This window comes from Chanodichthys erythropterus, chromosome 18 (genome assembly GCF_024489055.1).
Source record: "Chanodichthys erythropterus isolate Z2021 chromosome 18, ASM2448905v1, whole genome shotgun sequence".
Classification (NCBI taxonomy): domain Eukaryota; kingdom Metazoa; phylum Chordata; class Actinopteri; order Cypriniformes; family Xenocyprididae; genus Chanodichthys; species Chanodichthys erythropterus.
Window position 1 is genome coordinate 39398472 of NC_090238.1, and position 21243 is coordinate 39419714.

General features: G+C 39.2%; 2 protein-coding genes across 6 annotated transcripts in view; one reads left to right on the forward strand and one right to left on the reverse strand.

Annotated features, from left to right (window-relative positions):
* The window catches only part of fsip1 (fibrous sheath interacting protein 1), a 26692-nt gene continuing 5449 nt past the window's right edge, over nt 1–21243 (reverse strand). The window contains exons 1-13 of one of the 5 annotated variants that reach the window (XM_067366520.1): nt 16514–16667; nt 16321–16368; nt 16044–16082; nt 15048–15187; nt 14925–14973; nt 13376–13527; nt 13226–13298; nt 13044–13127; nt 12608–12741; nt 11161–11280; nt 5535–5690; nt 2742–2867; nt 1–351 (exon numbers count right to left, since the gene is read on the reverse strand). In XM_067366520.1, the coding sequence (XP_067222621.1) occupies nt 148–351; nt 2742–2867; nt 5535–5690; nt 11161–11280; nt 12608–12741; nt 13044–13127; nt 13226–13298; nt 13376–13527; nt 14925–14973; nt 15048–15173 (1224 nt within the window). In that variant the 5' untranslated portion in view covers nt 15174–15187; nt 16044–16082; nt 16321–16368; nt 16514–16667 and the 3' untranslated portion in view covers nt 1–147. Of the gene's footprint in view, nt 352–2741; nt 2895–5534; nt 5691–11160; nt 11281–12607; nt 12742–13043; nt 13128–13225; nt 13299–13375; nt 13528–14924; nt 14974–15047; nt 15188–16043; nt 16090–16320; nt 16369–16513; nt 16668–21243 lie in introns of those variants that run through there. The other 4 variants (XM_067366517.1, XM_067366516.1, XM_067366518.1 and 1 more) reach the window with 4 other exon arrangements.
* Nucleotides 16960–21243, forward strand: part of c18h14orf28 (chromosome 18 C14orf28 homolog) — a 5375-nt gene continuing 1091 nt past the window's right edge. Inside the window, exons 1-3 of the mRNA XM_067366522.1 lie at nt 16960–17092; nt 19392–19916; nt 21126–21215. Of these exons, the coding sequence (XP_067222623.1) occupies nt 17025–17092; nt 19392–19916; nt 21126–21215 (683 nt within the window). The 5' untranslated portion in view covers nt 16960–17024. The remainder of the gene's footprint in view (nt 17093–19391; nt 19917–21125; nt 21216–21243) is intronic.

A 21243-nucleotide genomic window follows, 5' to 3' on the forward strand; every position in this document is an offset into this window, starting at 1 on the left:
CTTCAGTCTGATTGTGATTCTGACGCTGGCAAACAGATCAGAGACACAATGACAAACACACTTTCATGTCCTTATTGTGCAATTATATAAGTATGATTATGAAGCAGTGCAAAACATAAAAAACAGAAGAATATTCTTTTTCATATTTCATGCCTTATTATTCCAATGTTCATTTCCCTCGCTTTGTCGTAAGAGCTCCGTCAGATCCGAGCTGGAGAGACACGGAGACGCGACCAGAGCCGAGATCGTCCCGAGAGATGTTTCTGATGAAGAACCTGTAGGAGATCGCATGATTTCATCCTCACAATCCAGCAGCAGATTCCTCAGCTGATCGTCAGACAAACGAAACGACTGTCGAGAGAAGAACGGCACTCGATCAGATCGGGAACTGGACAAGAAGATATATTCACAACAACACAAAAATACACCAAAGTTAAAAGAGCCACTGGCTTCTTCACATTATGAAAAAATGAAAGGCTCTTTGGGGAATCAAAAACAGTTCTTTTATATTTTTAAGAGCCTAACAGTATCACAATGATGAGTTCACGACATTAGACACCAGACCAGCGTGACAAGACGGACTGTAGATCAATGATAAAGTGTTTTGACCCACAGAAGACCTTCACAAAGCCGAACAGACAGATGTGCGATCATGCCTTCAGCCGGACGCTGTTTGAACGTGTTTACGGCTGTGAGCGTCTGGCCTGCAAACGCCTGCGGCTCAACGACGGCTGAACGAGACTCACAGACGCTTGTGAAATACTAGTGAACGGTGTGAAGGCCTCAGCTCCTTACACACGCTCCATTAAAAACCCTCTCTAATGTATTCTCATAGACACCAACGAGCCCAAAAGGATGTTCTTCAGTTCATGAATCAATACTTCACTCGTGACCGATTCATGACTCACAACAGAGAATCACATGCAGTTTGGCTCTGTTTCATTCATTATCATCATTTCTGATCTTCACACACAATATTAAACTGGTGAAAGATCAGGTGACATGGTTCGTCATGCAGGTTTGACACCATGGTCCGTTTTCAGATTAGTGTGTGTGACGGGACTGATTCACCTGAAGCGTGATTCATGAAGCTGATGGTTGTTTCTGGAGTGAACTGGACACTGTTAGTTTCTCATCCACAGACTCTTAAAGGGATCAATGAAAGTCAATGGAGTTCAATGTTGTTTGGTTCTTAACATCCTTCAAAATATCTTTTTTTCCCAGAAGATAAAGTCATTGAAGGACATGTGAACGAGTGAATGATGACAGAATGATCTGATGGTCTCTCCTCCCTCTCACACGAAGGTTTCAGCAGTATAATAATCTCTTTCCTCCAGAGATCATTGAGATCATTTCTCAAACATCATCTATGATCTATATCACATTTTTGAGCTTGAGCACAAAACATTGCTCATGTGAAGCTCAAAGCAGTCATCATTATTGTGAAGTTGAGACAAAATACAGTGAAATACTGCAGTTCTCCTCATCATTAATCAGTCATTTACATCAAACAGTCTCCGCAAAGCTTTTAACGTCTCGTGCCTCTTCAAACTGTTGACAGAAATTCAGCGCTTCAGACTAAACATCTGAGAGAGAGAAGAGAAACCCTGCTTAACAAGCTCTTCAACACTGACACTGAGAGAGAGAAAGAAATAAGGAAGGAAAGAAAGAAAAGAAAGCTTTAGATATGAGAATTTCTTGAAGTGTATTAGTAGTGAACACACGATTTTCCTCATGAGTCTGAATGAGTCGTATAAAAATGTAAACTGAGTCGTCTGAGTCCGAATGAGTCAAATGAACTCATGAACTGAGTCGTCTGAGTCCGAATGAGTTGAATGAACTCATGAACTGGGTCGTCTGAGTCTGAATGAGTCGAATGAACTCATGAACTGGGTCGTCTGAGTCTGAATGAGTCAAATGAACTCATGAACTGAGTCGTCTGAGTCCGAATGAGTTGAATGAACTCATGAACTGGGTCGTCTGAGTCTGAATGAGTCGAATGAACTCATGAACTGGGTCGTCTGAGTCCGAATGAGTCCAATGAACTCACAAACTGAGTCATGTGAGTCTGAATGAGTCATATGAACTCATAAACCGAGTCGTCTGAGCCTGAATGAGTCATATGAACTCACAAACTGAGTCATCTGAGTATGAATGAGTCATATGAACTCATAACCTGAGTTGTCTGAGCCTGAATGAGTCATATGAACTCACAAACTGAGTCACCTGAGTCTGAATGAGTCATATGAACTCACAAACTGAGTCATCTGAGTATGAATGAGTCGTATGAACTCATAACCTGAGTCATCTGTGTCTGATTGAGTCCAATGAACTCACAAACTGAGTCATGTGAGTCTGAATGAGTTATATGAACTCATAAACCGAGTCGTCTGAGCCTGAATGAGTCATATGAACTCACAAACTGAGTCATCTGAGTATGAATGAGTCATATGAACTCATAACCTGAGTTGTTTGAGTCTGAATGAGTCATATGAACTCATAAACCGAGTCGTCTGAGCCTGAATGAGTCATATGAACTCACAAACTGAGTCACCTGAGTCTGAATGAGTCATATGAACTCACAAACTGAGTCATCTGAGTATGAATGAGTCGTATGAACTCATAACCTGAGTCATCTGTGTCTGATTGAGTCATATGAACTCACAAACTGAGTCATCTGAGTCTGAATGAGTCATATGAAGTCATAAACTGACTCGTCTGAGTCTGAATTCTGAACTCACGCTGTTCTGCTGAGTCTCCTCCAGAAGCTGCAGCTCCTGCTGTATTTCACACAGTCGTCTCTCTTCTTCTCGTCTCTGTCTCATATCCCACAGGACTCGTTCTCCGGTGTTCTCCTCCAGACTCCCCTACAGCACAGTCACGAGAATTCATTTCTAGAGTAACACAGAATAAACTTAAAAACTGAAAACACCAATGTTTCAGATTCGTAGGACATTTAGGACAGTAGTTTGAAATACAAGTGAAGTTTGGGGTTGCTTTGATTACAGCGTCTCACACTGCAGGACAGTGACAGTCATCCAGTTGCTTATTTATTAAAATGCATAACTGATATTTGGATCATTTCCTGTCTGGCTCCTGTAATAACGACCTGCAGACGCTGATGTCTCTTTGATTGACATATTTCTTTATTCGCTTCTGTTCTCTGTGATTCAGTGAAATGCACTGGTAGGTAAACTGAAAGTGCTCATGGGATCGAAAAGAAAAAGATGGATTCATTACCGCCTGACCGCAGCTCGTTCTCACACGCGTGTTTTCATGAAGCCTCCATTTACCAGCCCTCACAACCACTAAATACACGTTCGTGTTTTAAATGAAGGGGGTATCCAGTATTCTCACGTGACATCTTGAGGAAAAACACTTATTTAGAATAGAACTGGAGTAAGCTGAAGCACCAAAATTACTTTAAAATGGTTTAAAGACATATAGAATAGCAAAACAAAATGTTAACAAATGCCATAAAAGCATATAAACAATACTAGAATAAAGCAGATCTGTAAAAGAAGCTGCTGCACTGAAGACAGTAACGTTCAGCCTGGAAACTGGCGGCTCTCTAATGAAAACAGAGACCGAATGAGTCACACAGAGTCTGAAGGAGCTCTGGACGTTCGGTCGATGCCACGTGGAAGCAGGAACGGAGCCAGAGTTTCCCTGAGCACGAGAACTACTGCAGCTCCAACACGGATCAGACCTGGACTAACGCACCAGAGCGGATTATCGGACACACGCTCCTAAAGAGACGAGAATGACACTCAAACCTGCAGATGAATCAAAGTTACACGAGTCTCTGCTGGCGTCTGTCAGTCCCGTCTCTGAACACATGATATGACACAACAGATCACAACAACATCCTGGAGAAAAACACTGGCAGAACAAAACTCCGATGGTCATGAGCAGAGCCAAATATGACTCCAGTCCTGTTCTAGTAAACGCTCCACATTCACAGCTGCTATCAATCTCCGATGGGAACGCTGCTGCTTTCATTGATTAGACACGGTCTGCTGAGAGTCACGACCCATCACACTGCCATTACTGTTTGGTACTTTTGTCTTGCTTTTCAGTACAAATATCTAAAATTCTTAAATCAAGATAAAAGCAAAATGACTGAAGATATTACGTCTTGTTTTCTGAAAAATGCATCAAAATGAAGCAAGTAAAATAAGAACAAATATCTGCCAATGGGGTCAGAAAAATCAACTTAATTGAAAGGGAAAACTAGATTATTTTTCTGACCCCATTTCATGAGAAAAACTCTTGGATTAAATACTTCACAGACTTAGATCATGTTATTCTACCCAAAAGCATTTCTAATAATGTTCTTAGCAAGAACAGATCAGCGCAAGGCAGGATGCTACAGATAAAAATCACCAGTATTGAAATGTTGTAGAAATATGCAAATGAGGCATTCTCTAATTAAATATGCACTAGTTTGCATGCATCTCCAGAAACGTGAACATTGGATAAAGACAGGTTCAAAAGTCTTGATTGATTTTGTTGATGTATTAAATGTTTTTACAGAGGAGAAGTTTGGATATATCTTTTTATCACAACTTGTTTTATTGGCTATAAAATTAGATATAAAACTCAACCAAAAGACATTAAATAAAAGTTAAGTGAGTTTAAGCTTAAAACAAGAACAAATATGTGTCAATGGGTACGTAAAATAATCTTTTAAATATTAAAAAAGGATAAAAATGAATAAACAGAGATAAAAGAAATTTCATTTTAATAAATAGATTAGAAATAAATAAATAAAAAGTAGTAAAAAAATAAATACAATTTTATTTTATTTAATCTAATTTTTATTATTTTATGTATTATTTTTATTTATTTTAATCTATTTTACAAACAAATAATACATATAATAGTACAGTTCTATGAGTAGAAAAATAAGCATAAACTCATTTTGATATTTTTTTCAGAAAACAAGACTTAATATCTTCAGTCATTTTGCTTGATTTATGAATGTTTAGATATTTGTGCTGGAAAACGAGACAGAAACACTGAGGAAGAACATCATTTTTTGCATTGAATACAAACACAAGCTTCTTTAGAGAGTGTTTTCCTTCAGTTTGTGCTGCAAAAGTGAAAGGAAGCAGAACAGAGGAGAATCAGGATCAGCAGCAGATGAAACCTCACGTTCACCTCTAAATATTCATGAAGTCACTGAACGCTGGAGCCAGGACGAGCGTCAACGGGAAAGAGTTTCAAACGACTCCCTGGACGAATAAGACGAGAAATGCAGCTCAATATTTCATTATTTACGACACTTCTTCAGCTTTGGCCTGATGAAGAATTGAGCTACTGTTACAGACGCTGTTTCGTGAGTGCATTCACACCACACTGACTCATTTCAGACGCTCAAATCATTAGTTTTAAATATTGGTATATTATGATTCAGATCAAACTGCTGTTTGTTACTGGATTATTCTTGTGTTAAACTGCTCCACAAACACCTTAAATGATCCGCAAAGTCATTTTGGACAAAAACATCTACTGAATGCAAAAAGCTGTACCTGAGACGGACAGTGTTCAGAACAGCGGCTCCGCACAGACAGGAAGTCCTGCACAGGAAGAAGCAGCTGCAGTCTGGAGTCGATGTGAAGGAGACTGTGGAGTTCAGAAGGTTCGGGACTGAAACCTTCACCGGCCGATAGAGACGACGAGACCGCCTGAAAACCAGAAGAGCCGCGTTAAAGAAATTACTCACCCGATAAAGAAAACGAATATAACCCAAACCCAAATTTTTACTGGATTTTTTTCCCAGCACAAATATCTAAACATTCTTAGAACACTTAAGTACATTTTTGTCTTTTTCAGTTTTGTTTTCTTGATAATTTTGCCTGTGTTAAAGGATTAGTTCACTTTGAAATGAAAATTATCCCAAGCTTTACTCACCCTCAAACCATCCTAGGTGTTTATGACTTTCTTCTTTCTGACGAACGCAATCGCAGATATATTAATAAATATCCTGATGCATCCAGGCTTTATAATGGCAGTGAACAGAACCAGTATGAGCTGAAGAAAGGGTCTCCATCCACATCCATCCATCATAAACGTTCTCCACACGGCTCCGGGGCTCAATAAAGGCCTTCTGAACTGAAGCGATGCATTTGTGTAAAAAAAACAAATCAATATTTAACAAATTATGAAGTAAAATACCCAGCTTCCACTCGAGCCGCCTTCCCTATTCAGCTTATGGAAAAAGCTTAAATTGATGCAACGCCAGTTTACACTTTCTTTGTAACTTGGATACAGAAGGCGGAAGCTCGATATTTTACCTCTTAACTTGTTAAATATGGATATTTTTCTACAATAACGCATCGCTTCAGTTCAGAAGGCCTTTATTAACCCCCCGGAGCCGTGTGGAGAACGTTTATGATGGATGGATGTGGATGGAGACACTTTCTTCAGCTCATACTGGTTCCGTTCACTGCCATTATAAAGCCTGGATGCATCAGGATATTTATTAATATATCTGCGATTGTGTTCGTCAGAAAGAAGAAAGTCATAAACACCTAGGATGGCTTTAGGGTGAGTAAAGCTTGGGATAATTTTCATTTCAAAATGAAGTAATCTTTTAATGCCAACTCCATAAATTTTGGCACAAGTGTGTATTTTAATTAGAATTTTAATATTTCACCCTCATTTCCTTTAATAAATCTATTTTACACTAGTAACACAAAATAGTTCCTCTCAGGACCTTGAGGACAAAAATGTCCCCATTGAAACCCACTAAAACGGCAATTTTTAATCACAGGGCCATTTAACTATAAAATGATACTGCCTTTGTTAATAGGATTTCATTCTGTAGAATAGGGTTCAAAATTACTATTTTTTACCAAATGATCCATTTTCTCAGGTTTGGCCTTGGAGTTTTCCTGGTATCTACTGTGGTAAATTTGGTACTGCGCCCAAACAAAATCTTATTGAAAGCAAATTTTTTAAGATATCAACCTCAAATTTGGAACACAACTTTGATTTTTTTTAGCAAGTTTTGCATTTAACATGTTTTATAAAATATATATTTTATATAAATCATTTTCATAAACTGAAACCTCTGTAATTTTTTTTTGTTTCACTTTTTTAAAATTTTTTGAAACTTTTTTTTTACTTCTACAATAATCTTTAAAATTAGACCCAACTTAAGTCTGTACTCTCACGCTTCAAATTTAAAAAAACATTTCCAATTTTTTGACACTAAGGACCTTAATTGATGCACAAGGTTTAAATCAAGACACATTTACTGGAGAAGCCAAATGACTTTAGATATTAAGTCTTGTTTTCTGAAAACAAGTGAATTTATGCCTAAAACAAAAACCAAATATCAGCCAGTGGGCTCAGAAAAATAATCATAATTCAAAAGGAAAACAAGTAGAAATTCACAGATCAGCAGGCTTTATATTGTTAAGCAACCTGCAGTTCAAAAGTTGCTGTTACCAATACAGCCTTTCTCAATACCATTTATTATCTGCTTTCAAAATCCGTCACAGATTTCTTGCTCTTTTTCAGAAGCGCTCACATGAAAATAAAGCCCAGCGGTTTTCCTGCACCTGGTATTTGCTTTTGGACGTCAAACAATCTTCTGATTGCAGCTCTCGTCGCTCGTCCAATGATCCCTTTTAAGCCAAATATCTAAGTCTTGACTAATATCCTTCTGTTTCCCAATGAGCAAATCTCCCATCAGGCCGAGCGAGCGGCGAGCGCTGAGGTCAGAGGTACGGCGAGGCTGAGGTAAGCTTTGTCTCGCTGCCTGCATGCAGTAAAACTGAAGGGTGATTAAAAATCTCAATATAATGACAGTGATCTCATACGAGCGTCAGATTACAACACTAGCAGACGAATGCCCACCGACCACATGATGCAGGGAATAATCTTGATTTTTACTGGATTAAAGCTTGATTCACATGTCCAGGAGGAACAGAAGTGATCGCAGGACAGTCAAAGAAATTGAATGAAGTCACAAGACTTTTCCGCTGATCCTCCATGTTTACGACCAAAATAAAACATGAACAAAAACACCAAAAAAAGTGCTGATTACTGGAGGTCGCAGAAAGTTTTCACAGAAAAGTCACATGACTGAAACAGATCATTAAATGGTTGAATATATGATGATGATGATGATGATGATGATGATGTATTGATTGGCAAAATCAATGGAAGGTTTTCAAACTTTAATCATAATTATTTTTTTTTTTTTAAAGTCGTCATAAAAGCAAAGTTGCACTCTCTAGTGTCGTATATCCGAGTGAAACGCTTCTCAAACAAGAACAAATGTAGGGCGGGGCTTGATTGTGTCTGTGGGGAATTGATTGGATGGTTGTGGTTTGCTATTGGTGGATCTCATGTGAGTGACAGGTTGCCCCGCCCTCATCATCAGAGAAGAGAAGAGATGCTGCAAGAGGAAGATATTCTGATTCAAGATTACGAGACACGTGATATTAGCTGCTTATTTCCATTCGCTCATTCCAGAAGTGCAGCGAGGTAACGCCTGACAAAAGCCTCTTTGTTCAGCCATCAGAATCCATTCACGCAGTTCTGCCTCCTCTGGCACGGAGGACGCGTTTCAGGGCAGGAACAGGAAGGATCAGTCAAGCTCCAGCTTCAACTGCACATTTGTGGGCTAAACGTGCACATTATGAGAGTCGAGTCTCTCTTACAGAGGAATGCAAGCAGCGGCGTCTGCCTTCCAGCTGTGTAGGGAACAAATATAGAAGAGACGTTTCTGTGCATTTACAGTTTCTGGTTTTGTGGTGCTGCGTTATATAAGACGTGAATTGTTGTGTAAAGTTTATTCTGTCTAAAGAAGTGTATTGATTGCAGCATAAATGGTTTGTGCTGTGTAAACTGTGTATCTTGATTATCATTTCCAGTAACGATTGTATACGGTTTTATGTCAGGCTGTAGATACATTATACACCAATCAGTGTTTAGCTAGAAAAACAATCATCAGCTCTGAACAAATAAGCCAATCTGATATCGTACTTTAAAGTACCCATGAAATCTTGTTTTTTAATGTAATGTTGCAGTGTGATTTATCGCTGCACATCATTATTGTGTTAAATTCATGTTCTGGTAATCTTGAATCAGAATATCTTCCTCTTGCAGCATCTCTTCTCTTCTCTGATGATGAGGGCGGGGCAACCTGTCACTCACATGAGATCCACCAATAGCAAACCACAACCATCCAATCAATTCCCCACAGACAGAATCAAGCCCCGCCCTACATTTGTTCTTGTTTGAGAAGCGTTTCACTCTGATATACGACACAACAGAGAGCGTAACATCCCTTTCATGACGACTTTAACAACTGACCAACAGAGAAGCTTTATCTCTAATAACAGTGGAGGATCTGTGTGTTTGGAGATATTTAAACTGAAATCATCAGAAATTATCCTAAAATACAGTAAAACATTGTTCAGAGAGGATCTTTCCATAATCAGGCAAGAACATAACTTGAGCTGAACTGATCTGAATAATGACACTGTTGTCTCCAGTAGAGTTGCTTTACAGCTTAAAGGATTAGTTCACTTTCACATTAAAATTTCCTGATAATTTCCTCAACCCCATGTCATCCAAGATGTTCATGTCTTTCTTTCTTTTGATGAAAACATTCCAGGATTTTTCTCCATATAGTGGACTTCACTGGGGTTCAACGGGTTGAAGGTCCAAATGTCAGTTTCAGTGCAGCTTCAAAGAGCTCTACATGATCCCAGACGAGGAATAAGAGTCTCATCTAGAGAAACCATCAGACATTTACTAAAAAAAATTAATTAATTAATTATATAAGTTTTAACAATAAATGATCATCTTGAACTAGCTCTCTTCTTCTTCTTCTCTGTTTGAATTCCAGCAGTGTAGACACTGCTAAGAGTATTACTGCCCTCCACAGGTCAAAGTTTGAACTAAATTGTCATATTCAATATGCTAGTGCAAGTATATAACAGTTAGTTCAAACTTTGACCTGTGGAGGGCAGTAATACACTTAGCAGCGTCTACACTGATGGAATTCAAATAGAGAAGAAGAAGAGAGCTAGTTCAAGATGAGCATTTATGGTTAAAATGTATACAATTTTATAAAATGAGCAATGGTTTCTCTAGATAAGACCCTTATTTGGGATCGACATTTGGACCTTCAACCCGTTGAACCCCAGTGAAGTCCACTATATGGAGAAAAATGTTTTCCTCAAAAACCTTCATTTCTTTTCCACCGAAGAAAGAAAGACATGAACATCTTGGATAACATGGGGGTGAGTAAATTATCAGGAAAATTTAATTTGAAAGTGAACTAATCCTTTAAGTTGAATGTGTTTCATATTTGATGAAGTTTGCATCACTGATTCTGTTATTTTCCTCTTTATTACTGTGAAGCTGCTGTGAAACCGTCTGTGTTGTATGAAGTGTATAGCGATCAATCCTGTCTGTCTCTCTGTCTGGTAATCATTTTACTATTGAAGGGACATATTTCAGCCTGATACCGCTGTGAACCTCGGTCTCTCAGGGTCAAAGAGTCAAACACACACAGAGAGACTTTAATCATGTCAGAAATGAGCTGCCGAGTCCAAAATGACATCAAACATCTGCTGACCATCGACAACAAGCTCCTGCAATAACAGGACGTTTCCATCAGAAAAGCATCTGCGATCCTGTTCAGTTTCCACGTGTAATTACAGAAAAAGGTTTGCATAGGAAAGAAGGACGCTATAAATGTAGTGGCCAGTTCCTCCGGTGGTGAGATCAGAATCAGATAAGAAGAGCTCGTAAACACCAGCCAACGGATGACTTAAAACACCAAAAACCTAACAAACGAATTCAGCAACACAGAACTATAGAAGCCACGGAATAAAAAAATCTAAAACGGCGACACATTTGCAAGAAAAAAGACAGGATTGTGAGATAAAAAGCAGCATTTTTTTTTATTCCGTCATGGAAACAAGCTTCCATGTGGAAGAGAGGAGGATTTGTTTTCACATGTTTAGAAGATCCACTGATAAATTGTGACACAACATCTGATGTCAGTGACATCACTACGGTCACAACATTGAGTGACAGAGAAAATGACCCATTATATGAAGTTTAATATCTATTGATCACTAGTACTGACTGAATTAACACCACTAATGTGTGTGTGTGTGTGTGTACCTGAGGTTCAGCCAGTAGGTCACTATCGCTCTGTTCTTCCTCTAGATCTTTCAGTAGTTCCTCTATTCTCTCTCTCTCCTGCTGTGTGAGCAGAACCGGGTTCCCTGACGCTCCTACAAGCTGAACAACAACAAACACTGTCAATCAAATAATCAAACATTTGCTTTTTGATCCAATCACTGCTAAAACTGATGTTCTTCAACTCCTACACTGCAATAAAATTATGTTCTTCCTCAGTGTTTCTGTCTCGTTTTCCAGCGCAAATATCTAAACATTCTTTAATCACGACTTTTGATTTCAATTATGAATGTTTACATTTAATCATTTAGCAGATGCTTTAATCCAACGAAACTTAAATATGAGAAGAACAGAAGCAATCAAATCAACAAAAGAGCTACAGTATGTAAGTGATGTGACGAGTCCAGTTAGTCTAGCACAAATAGACCAAAAAAGATAATATAGAACAGAAAGTGTTCGTATTATTGGGTCAAATGTTGACGAAAAAGATGCATCTTTAGCCGTTTCTTGAAAATGGTCGGGTTGAGTTAGGCAGGTCATTCCACCAGCAGGTGAAGGTCAGTGAAAGTCATTTAGTGATGATGGCACCACAAGGCAGAACAGCTACCATCAGATCATCCGGCTGGAATGAGAGTAGAGTTGTGTGTCTTCAGCATAGCAGTGATAGGAAAAACCATGTTCCTGATGGACAGATCCTAGTGATGTCATGTAGATGGAGAAGAGAAGCGGTCCCAGCACCGAGCCCTGAGGCACTCCAGTAGATAGATGCGAGACTTGTCAGAGACACCCTGAAGAACCTTCCTGAGATGCCCTCAGGAGGATCTGATGAATAACTGGGTCAAAAGCAGGAGAGAGATCTAAAGAATGTTTAGATGCTTGTACTGGAAAACAAGACAAAAATACTGAGAAAGAACATAATTGTATGCAATGATGAAGCTGGAAGCTTTAGTAGAAAAACACAGAGCAGTTTTAATTGTACATTACAATTATTCCAGTCAGTCCTGCTGTGAATGGATGTATGTCCATGTTTAAAATAGAAACGTGACTTCTGCTCTTTATTTTGGTTCACGTCTGAAGCTATGGAAGCTTTTTTCTGCTGTGGAACATAAAATAAAAAGTCACAGCAACTCTTTATTTCACAATTCTGACTCTTTCTCAGAATTGTCAGATATGAACTCACAGTTGCAAGTCCAATCAAATGCTCTGCAGAATGAGAAAGCCCCTCCCCCTGAGACCACCTGTCAATATCACGCTCATGGCTGTGACGTCAACTAAAAGTTACTGACTATTTGTTTAAAAACAAAGCCCTTCAATATGTCCCTTGCTTCAGTAAACACTACGACAACAAGGGTCTGAGGCATTTTAAAGCATTCCTTACCCACATGTTCAGTCACACGGCTGTAATCGGCCTGACGTGACCTCGACATACCTCAATATTTTTCTTGACGAAGTCTTGTCTGCGCTTGCTGCGAGCAGCTCTGCACCGTCTGCCGTCTGCAGTCTGATCCTCCATCACCTGCTGACCCACTTCAGCCTGAGCGACACACTCAACCTGCGTGTGTTCTGTGGGAGTTCTCACACACACACACACACACACACACACACACACACACACACACACACACACACACACACACCACACACACACACAGGTGATGGAGAAATGACTTCTTGGCATTTTAAGTTAAAGTGTAAACAACACACAGGAGTCACATTCATGACATCACAGCGCCCTCTAGTGTGACTTTCATAATATAATAGAGATGAAAAGAAATACATCCAGCTCAAATTTCACCCCAAAAATCACGAGGAAAAAAATACGTATTATTATTGCACGGGTTTAGAATGATGTTTCGGTCCTTTACCGTCCGTGTCGTGTCTCATGTTCTTCAGATCTAGAACTTCAGTCTCAAACACAGAGATGAAATCCACTTCTTCACAGTCCTGAGCTGAAGTGCATGAAGGGAAATAACATTTGATCATGTTTACATCTAAATCGTGATGCATAAATCTTATATGTATCTTTTCATGTGTATTTGTGACTCACAGCCGTCGGGTGTCAGTGCCAGAAAGCGTCTGGTGTTTTCCATCTCATTGCTGCTCATCCTGAGACTCACAGCCTGTAACGTGTGTCAGAATTACCAAAGAATAAAGGCATCCGTATGAAGTTTCGATGTGTTCGGATGTACAGACGGACCTGAAGCTCCTGCCAGAGTCTCTGGTGCTGCTCCATGCCCTTCTGTTTCACCTCTCTCTCCGCCGTCGCCTTGAGAGCAAGAATCCGGTCCAGTCTCTTCATCTTCCTTATGGCTTTTCCCAACTCTGGATCTTCATTTTCTTCGTCGGACTCTTTAAAAAAAGTTAAATGTTCACCCCCTCACTAAAGAACATCAAACCACAAAAAAATAAAAATGCAAAAAAGTGCACTGTAAAAAAAAAAAAAGAAATTCAAAGAACAAAGATGAAACATGAAATTTTGAAGTAGAAAAAAATAAATACAATTTTCTTGTAAAAATGTTCACACCCTCACTAAAGAACATCATACCACAAAAAAGAAAATGAAAAAAAAAAGCACTGTAAAAAATTATTTTTTAAAGAACAAAAATGAAACATGAAATTTTGAAGTAGAAAAAATTAAATAGTATTTTCCCCCTCAGTACAGACATAAAAAAACACAAAAAGAAATTAAAAATGCAAAACAAACAAAAAAACACCAAAAAAGCACTGTAAAAATATTTTTTTAAGAATAAAAATAAAACATGAAATTTTGAAGCAGAAAAAAAATCTGAAGTAATATTTTCTTGTAAAAAAATAAAAGGTTTTACAAGAAAATACTACAAAATTTCATGTTTAATCTATAAATAATTTTTAAAGTGCGCTCTTTTTTTTCATTTTTAATCATTTTTTTTGTGGTTTGGTGTTTAGAGAGCGGGTGAACATTTTTATAAAAGCTTATATACTTGTGTAAGAAATATCTGTTAGAAAAAGGAAACATTTTCATTTTAATTTATGTTTAATTTATCAATAAGAGCATTTTCTACACCAAAAAAAAAAAAGCTAGTAATTTAAAAACAATTAAAAATGACAAAGAAACAGCATTGAATTAAAAGTGAAATTTTGAAGTAGAAAAAATTTAAATAGCATTTTCTAGTAAAAATGTTCATCCTCTCAATAAAGAATATCAAATTACAAAAAAATCACCAAATAGAGAACTGTAATTTTTTTTTAAAGAACAAAGATGAAACAAAAAAATTTTGAAGCAGAAAAAAATCTTAATTTAACAAAAAGTTTTACAAGAAAATACTACTTTAGTTTTTCCACTTTAAAAGTTCATGTTTAATCTTGGTAAAACATTTTTTTAATTGCGCTCTTTGGCGATTTTTTCTTTTTCTTTTCCTTTTTATTGTGGTGTGTTGGTGTTGAGAGAGGGGGTGAACATTTTTACAAAAGCTTATATACTTGGTAAGAATTATCATCTGCTAGAAAAAGGAAAAATTATTATTTATATTTATAATTATATATATTATATTTCCAGGCTTTATGGCAGCACATGCTGTTGTTGTCGATTCTCCAAAGCTTTGAATCTTTTCCCGGGACAATGGTGAAAACATACTGCATACTGACCTCTGACACGCTCAAACACACACACTGAATGCCATCAGAAGTTTACCGACAGCTTCAGTGTACTAGACTAATGATCGGAGCGGTCAGTTCCTCATTCTTCATGAGTGTTTTCTCTCGTTTACCTTGATCAGAGCTGTTTTCTGCCGTAAGGTCATGTGTGCTGCCCAGAACCTGTTTCAGGAGACAAACATCCGTCAGTTCAGATCAGATGTTCAGATGTTCCTCAGACAGCCGTGAAGCTCCACCTGTGTGTGTGTGAGGTCCGGCCTGAGCAGCTCCAGAGATCCGGGACGCTCTCCACTCCTTCTTCTGATCTCTGAACCGGACGCCGGCCGAGAAATATCATCCAGACGACCCTTTCTTATGTCCATACAGTCCACAGACACTGGAACATGATCATCATCACACAGCAGTTACATATTTACATTTACATCGTGTATGAGTCACATTAAAGGGTTAGTTCACCCAGAAATGAAAATAATGTCATTAATGACTCTCCCTCATGTCGTTCCACACCCGTAAGACCTTCGTTCATCTTCAGAACACAAATTAAGATATTTTTGATGAAATCCGATGGCTCAGTGAGGCCTGAGCAATGACATTTCCTCTCTCAAGATCCATTAATGTACTAAAAACATATTTAAATCAGTTCATGTGAGTACAGTGGTTCAATATTAATATTATAAAGCCACCAGAATATTTTTGGTGCACCAAAAAAACAAAATAACGACTTATAGAGTGATGGCCGATTTCAAAACACTGCTTCAGGAAGCTTCGGAGCGTTATGAATCAGTGTGTCGAATCATGATTCATGTCAAACTGCTGAAATCACGTGACTTTGGCGCTCCGAACCGCTGATTCGACACAAAAGATTCATAACGTGTTTTGAAATCGGCCATCACTAAATAAGTCGTTATTTGGTTTTTTTGGCGCACCAAAAATATTCTCGTGGCTTTATAATATTAATATTGAACCACTGTACTCACATGAAACTGATTTAAATATGTTTTTAGTACATTAATGGATCTTGAGAGAGGAAATGTCATTGCTCAGGCCTCACTGAGCCATCGGATTTCATCATAAATATCTTAATTTGTGTTCTGAAGATGAATGAAGGTCTTACGGGTGTGGAACGACATGAGGGAGAGTAATTAATGACAGAATTTTCATTTTTGGGTGAACTAACCCTTTAATGTTTCATACTTTTACTTATGGTGTGATTGACAGTCAAAACTTCAAACCTTGATCAGTGAACAGCTTCTTCTTCTCATGCCAATCATCTGGATCCTGAACAGACCAATGACAGCAGACTGAGTGTGTGTGTGTGTGTGTGTGTGTGTGTGTGTCATACACTGACTGAGTGTGTGTGTGTGTGTGTGTGTGTGTGTGTGTGTGTGTGTGTGTGTGTGTGTGTGTGTGTGTGTGTGTCATACACTGACTGAGTGTGTGTGTGTGTGTGTGTGTGTGTGTGTGTGTCATACACTGACTGAGGGTGTGTGTGTTTAAGTGTTTCCTCACCGTCGAGCTGATGAACTCCAGACGAGCCTCAGAAATCTCCATATCATCCTAAAACACACATTTACAGCATTAGAAGTGTTAATCATGTGTCAGCCAGTCAAATATGATCAAACTATCAGAACATTTCGATTTATTCGTTCAGCTTCAGTCACAATCATATTATATTGAAGTAAATCAGCCCCTCACTGCGAACCTCTCGCAGGTTTCCGTTTGTTTACTCTCTGTATCCAGGGACGCCAGATCTCCCGGATGTAGAAACTACACAAATTCAAACCAAACCATTTTAGAATAAAAACTGCATTTTAATTCCATAAAGTGAATAAGAATTTTCTAAGTGAAACTGCGTTTTTTTTTCTGAAAAAATAAAATAAAATGTTTTTGCAACAACTTTCCACTCACCGTTGCAGACTGACGCCACAAGAGCGCGCCAAACTACAGCGCGTGCACGGCACTAGGCGCGTCACTCAAATGTACTTTTAGTCATTTTAAAACAAAAATAAAATAGGTCACTACCTTCATACTTTAACAGAAGCGAGAAATGACTAAAAATTAAATAAATAAAATAAGACGCTCCGTTTAAAAGAGCGCGGGTGGGCGGGGCTTCTTCGGCGCTGCGTGCGTGTCGCGTCATCAGGTGGGCGGGGCGCCGAGCTGGAAAACAGATGCCATGTTGACTGCGTAGAGATGAAGACGTGCGGAACATTATGGAGAGAGATTTCTGCTGTTTAACAGACACAGACGAGCTGCGGAGCTTCATCTCACACTCCGAGAGGTGAGAGCATCACATCACGATCTCGGGGCTGATCTGAGACCTGCTGCATCTGTACAACAACAGCTCTCATCACAAGTGCAGGAGTATTAATTACGCCAATTAATCAAGTGCTTATTTCGTTGAATAGAATTCAGACGATTGAGTTTTGCTTCATCAGACAGATTTCTGATATCTTTCAAACTTCCTATAAGCGCTCAATATTAGCTCATTATTGTGTTGTTGTTGTTTTTAAAAATACATTTTAAAATGGAATGCCTGTTATTATTTTTTATTTACTTAAGAAACTATAATATATATCAGTATACTTTCCCCAGTTGATTAATCGCAGTACATTAAGACATTTGTCTTGCATTACAAGTTTTCAGAAATGGTGTGTTTAAATATGCAAATTATCTGATGCACTAATTTGCATACATTTCCAGAACTGAAATGTAAACATTGGATAAAGCTTCTTGTTTTATTTTGTTGACATTATAGTTAAAGGTTTTTATAGAGGGGATAAAATGCATAAATCAGGCAGATGATATATTAATCCTTCAGAATATAGATATGAAATATAGCTGCAAGCAGCAGTTAACGGGGTTCAAGCTCTTAAAGGCCTATAAGCCAATGTGGAAAAAAGTATTATGTTTTATTAAGCAAGCATGTGACCATTTAAAAAATTGAAGAAAAAGACCATTTACAGCCAATACAGGCAATTTACCATAGGAAATATATGGTTTTTAAAGCTATAGCGCCACCTATGGTCCGATCTCCGTAAAAGTTGGCATTCTTCTTTAGAGTCATATGCTGCATGTGCTCACCTAATTTTGTGAAGTTTTGAGTTTTCATTTATGATTTACAGGCTTTTGAGTATATTTTGCAACACCCACTTTCTAAATGACCCTTTTATAGCTACCCAAAGGGTAAAATTAAACTTTTTTTTCATAATTATTGATCTGGAGAGTCCAGAGAATTGCACTGCACATGTTTGGTTCTGATCGGGCGAAAAACCTAGGACTAATTCACAAAAGTAGGTTTTTCACATAATCATGGATATTTAATGAATGATTTGATTGACAGCAGTGGTTCTTGAGGTAAAGTTGTTCAAAATGAGGAGATTTAACATATGATATGCATTTTGTGTGTATGAGTGATATGTTGTGTGATATATCGGGTCTAAAACGTGATAGCGCCACTCTGTGGCCGTTTTCTTTCAAACTTCGCACAGACCTCTAGGACATGAGTTGAACATGCACCGAGTTTTGTTCCGATCGACATCCATTAACCTTTTCTAATAGGTGCTCAAAAATTGACCAATGATAACCATGTTTTTTGAGATACGAATGTCCACATAAACAATTAAGGCAACTTGGACAAAGACACCACATGCTAGTTTTCAAGTAAATTAGACTAGCTGTTGAGTAATTATAGCCATTTTTATGTTTTGTCTGCATCATAGCACCACCAAGTGGTGAACTGCTGCAGATTTTTTTCTGTGACCACAGAATGAGCTCGTACATGAGTATAACAAGTTTGCTGAAAATGTCATTGTGTTCAAGAGTTAAAGACATTTTAGTGAAAGTGGCCCTGCCCACTTTGAACGTTTTGGCGTCCCGTCATGAGCATGAATCACCAATCGAAATTCTTTTAACAACTTTATGCCAAAAGGGTCTCTAGATGATGCATTTGAAGTTTCGAGTGAATCGGACAAACGCTGTATGAGGAGTTTGAAAAAGTAGATTTATCGAAAAATTCAAAATGGCGGATAAATTTTAATGGCGGAAATAAAATCGGAGACATACATTTTGTTTGTCTTGAGCCAACGGTTCAGGAGTTACGAGCCATTTCGTACTTTTGACCACTGTAGCGCCCCCGTCAGGCTGATCGGGGCGAGTCTTGGTGACGTTATAGGCGGTATGAGTACTACCAGCCCTTAAAGTTTCAGGTCTCTACTACTTACAGTTTGGTCTGAATGATCACTTTTAGGGGAGAATGATGATCCTTGAAAAATGTAATTATTACAATAGGATTTCAACGTTTGGTGTGTGTAAATGTAACAGATGTAGGCTGGTAAGAGCTATGCATGTAAACCTCACTCCCCTGATCTCAAGAGGTGCTCTAGCGACTGACGCTAGAGACTGCGATCTTCAGTGTCCTTGTTAGAGCGCCCGCCTCCCATGCCAGTGGACCCGGGTTCGAGTCCCACTTAAAGCGGCCGGTTCGAACAGGAGGGGTACATAAAACTGCTGAAGTGGAGATTTCTGACTCAAACTTGTATATGTGTATATGTGGTTTCATCAGAGTTTTGTTGTCACAGGACCAAGACGCTGTTCGAGGAGATCCGCGCCTCCATCAACAATAACGCAGAGGGCGAGCGATGGTTCTGGCGGCCTGTTCTGCCCTGGGGCGGCGTGTTCCCCATCAGAGCGGGACGGAAGGCCATCGCCAGCACGCCGCTGTACGTTCAGATCAGCCTGAAGAACACCTGCACCATCGACGGCTTCCTCATGCTGCTCTACGTCATCCTGAGAGACAACCGCAGCTTCCCCCGAGAGGTGGCGCCGTTCCTGGGCAAGCGCTTCGTGGAGCACTTCCTGTTCCTGATGGACTCGTGCGACTACACCACAGTGAAGATGCTGTGGATCTGGGACCGTATGTCCAAGCGGCAGTACCGCTCTGAAGTGCACCACACGGCACTGGAGATCGACCTCTTCGGCAACGAGCACGAGAACTTCACCAAGAACCTGGAGAACCTGATGTCCAGCGCACAGGAGAGCTGGTGCTCCAACGAGAGCTGCCTGGCCCGCTTCCAGGAGCACCTGCAGAAGACCATCAGCGTCAAGTGCGTGGCCTTTGACCCCGTTACAGCCGGACAATATAAAGTCAGAACTGCATGATATAAAGTCAGAACTGTGAGTTATAAAGTCAGAACTGTGAGTTATAAAGTCGGAATTGCGAGATAGAAAGTCGGAATTGCGAGTTGTAAAGTCGGAATTGCGAGATGTAAAGTCGGAATTGCGAGATGTAAAGTCGGAATTGCGAGATGTAAAGTCGGAATTGCGAGATGTAAAGTCGGAATTGCGTCATAGAAAGTCGGAATTGCGTTATATAAAGTCATAGTTGCGAGATAAAGTCGGAGTTGCGAGATAGAAAGTCGGAGTTGCGAGTTGTAAAGTCGGAGTTGCGAGATGTAAAGCTGGAATTGCGAGATAGAAAGTCGGAATTGCGTCATATAAAGTCGGAATTGCGTTATATAAAGTCATAGTTGCGAAATAGAAAGTCGGAATTGCGTCATATAAATTCGGAATTGCGAGATGTAAAGGCATAGTTGCGAGATAGAAAGTCGGAATTGCGAGATGTAAAGTCGGAATTGCGAGATGTAAAGTCGGAGCTGCGAGATGTAAAGTCGGAGCTGCGAGATGTAAAGTCGGAGCTGCGAGATGTAAAGTCGGAGCTGCGAGATGTAAAGTCGGAGCTGCGAGTTGTAAAGTCGGAGTTGCGAGTTGTAAAGTCGGAGTTGCGAGATGTAAAGTCGGAGTTGCGAGATGTAAAGTCGGAGTTGCGAGATGTAAAGTCGGAATTGCGAGATGTAAAGTCGGAATTGCGTCATATAAAGTCATAGCTGCGAGATAGAAAGTCGGAATTGAGAGATAGAAAGTCGGAATTGCGTGATGTAAAGTCGGAATTGCGTCATATAAAGTCGGAATTGCGTGATGTAAAGTCGGAATTGCGAGAAGTAAAGTCGGAATTGCGAGATAGAAAGTCGGAATTGCGAGATGTAAAGTCAGAATTACTTTTTTATTGTTTAAACTAGGTTATTTGTTGCAGATGCTGATATTTCTATGAAATTCTGATGCTTGATCACATACTGACATAAAATGCATATAAATACCAATATTATGTCTTAGTAAGATGAATTATTAAGATGCTTAGTTTTATGATCATAGCTCTGTAGTTTCTCATGGCCATAAATGGTGTTAATGCGTATTAGAGTGGGAACAGATGTTTGTGAGCTGATTCACAGCTGTATCTCTCTCTGTGTCTGTCTCAGTCCTCCTCATGAGCTTCCAGATAAAGATCCCATTCAGTCAGCGGTGGACGAGTTCTTCTGCCCGCGGCTGGAGCCATGTGAAGAGTTCGGGTGAGTGTTTGATGCCGGTTTGTGTGTG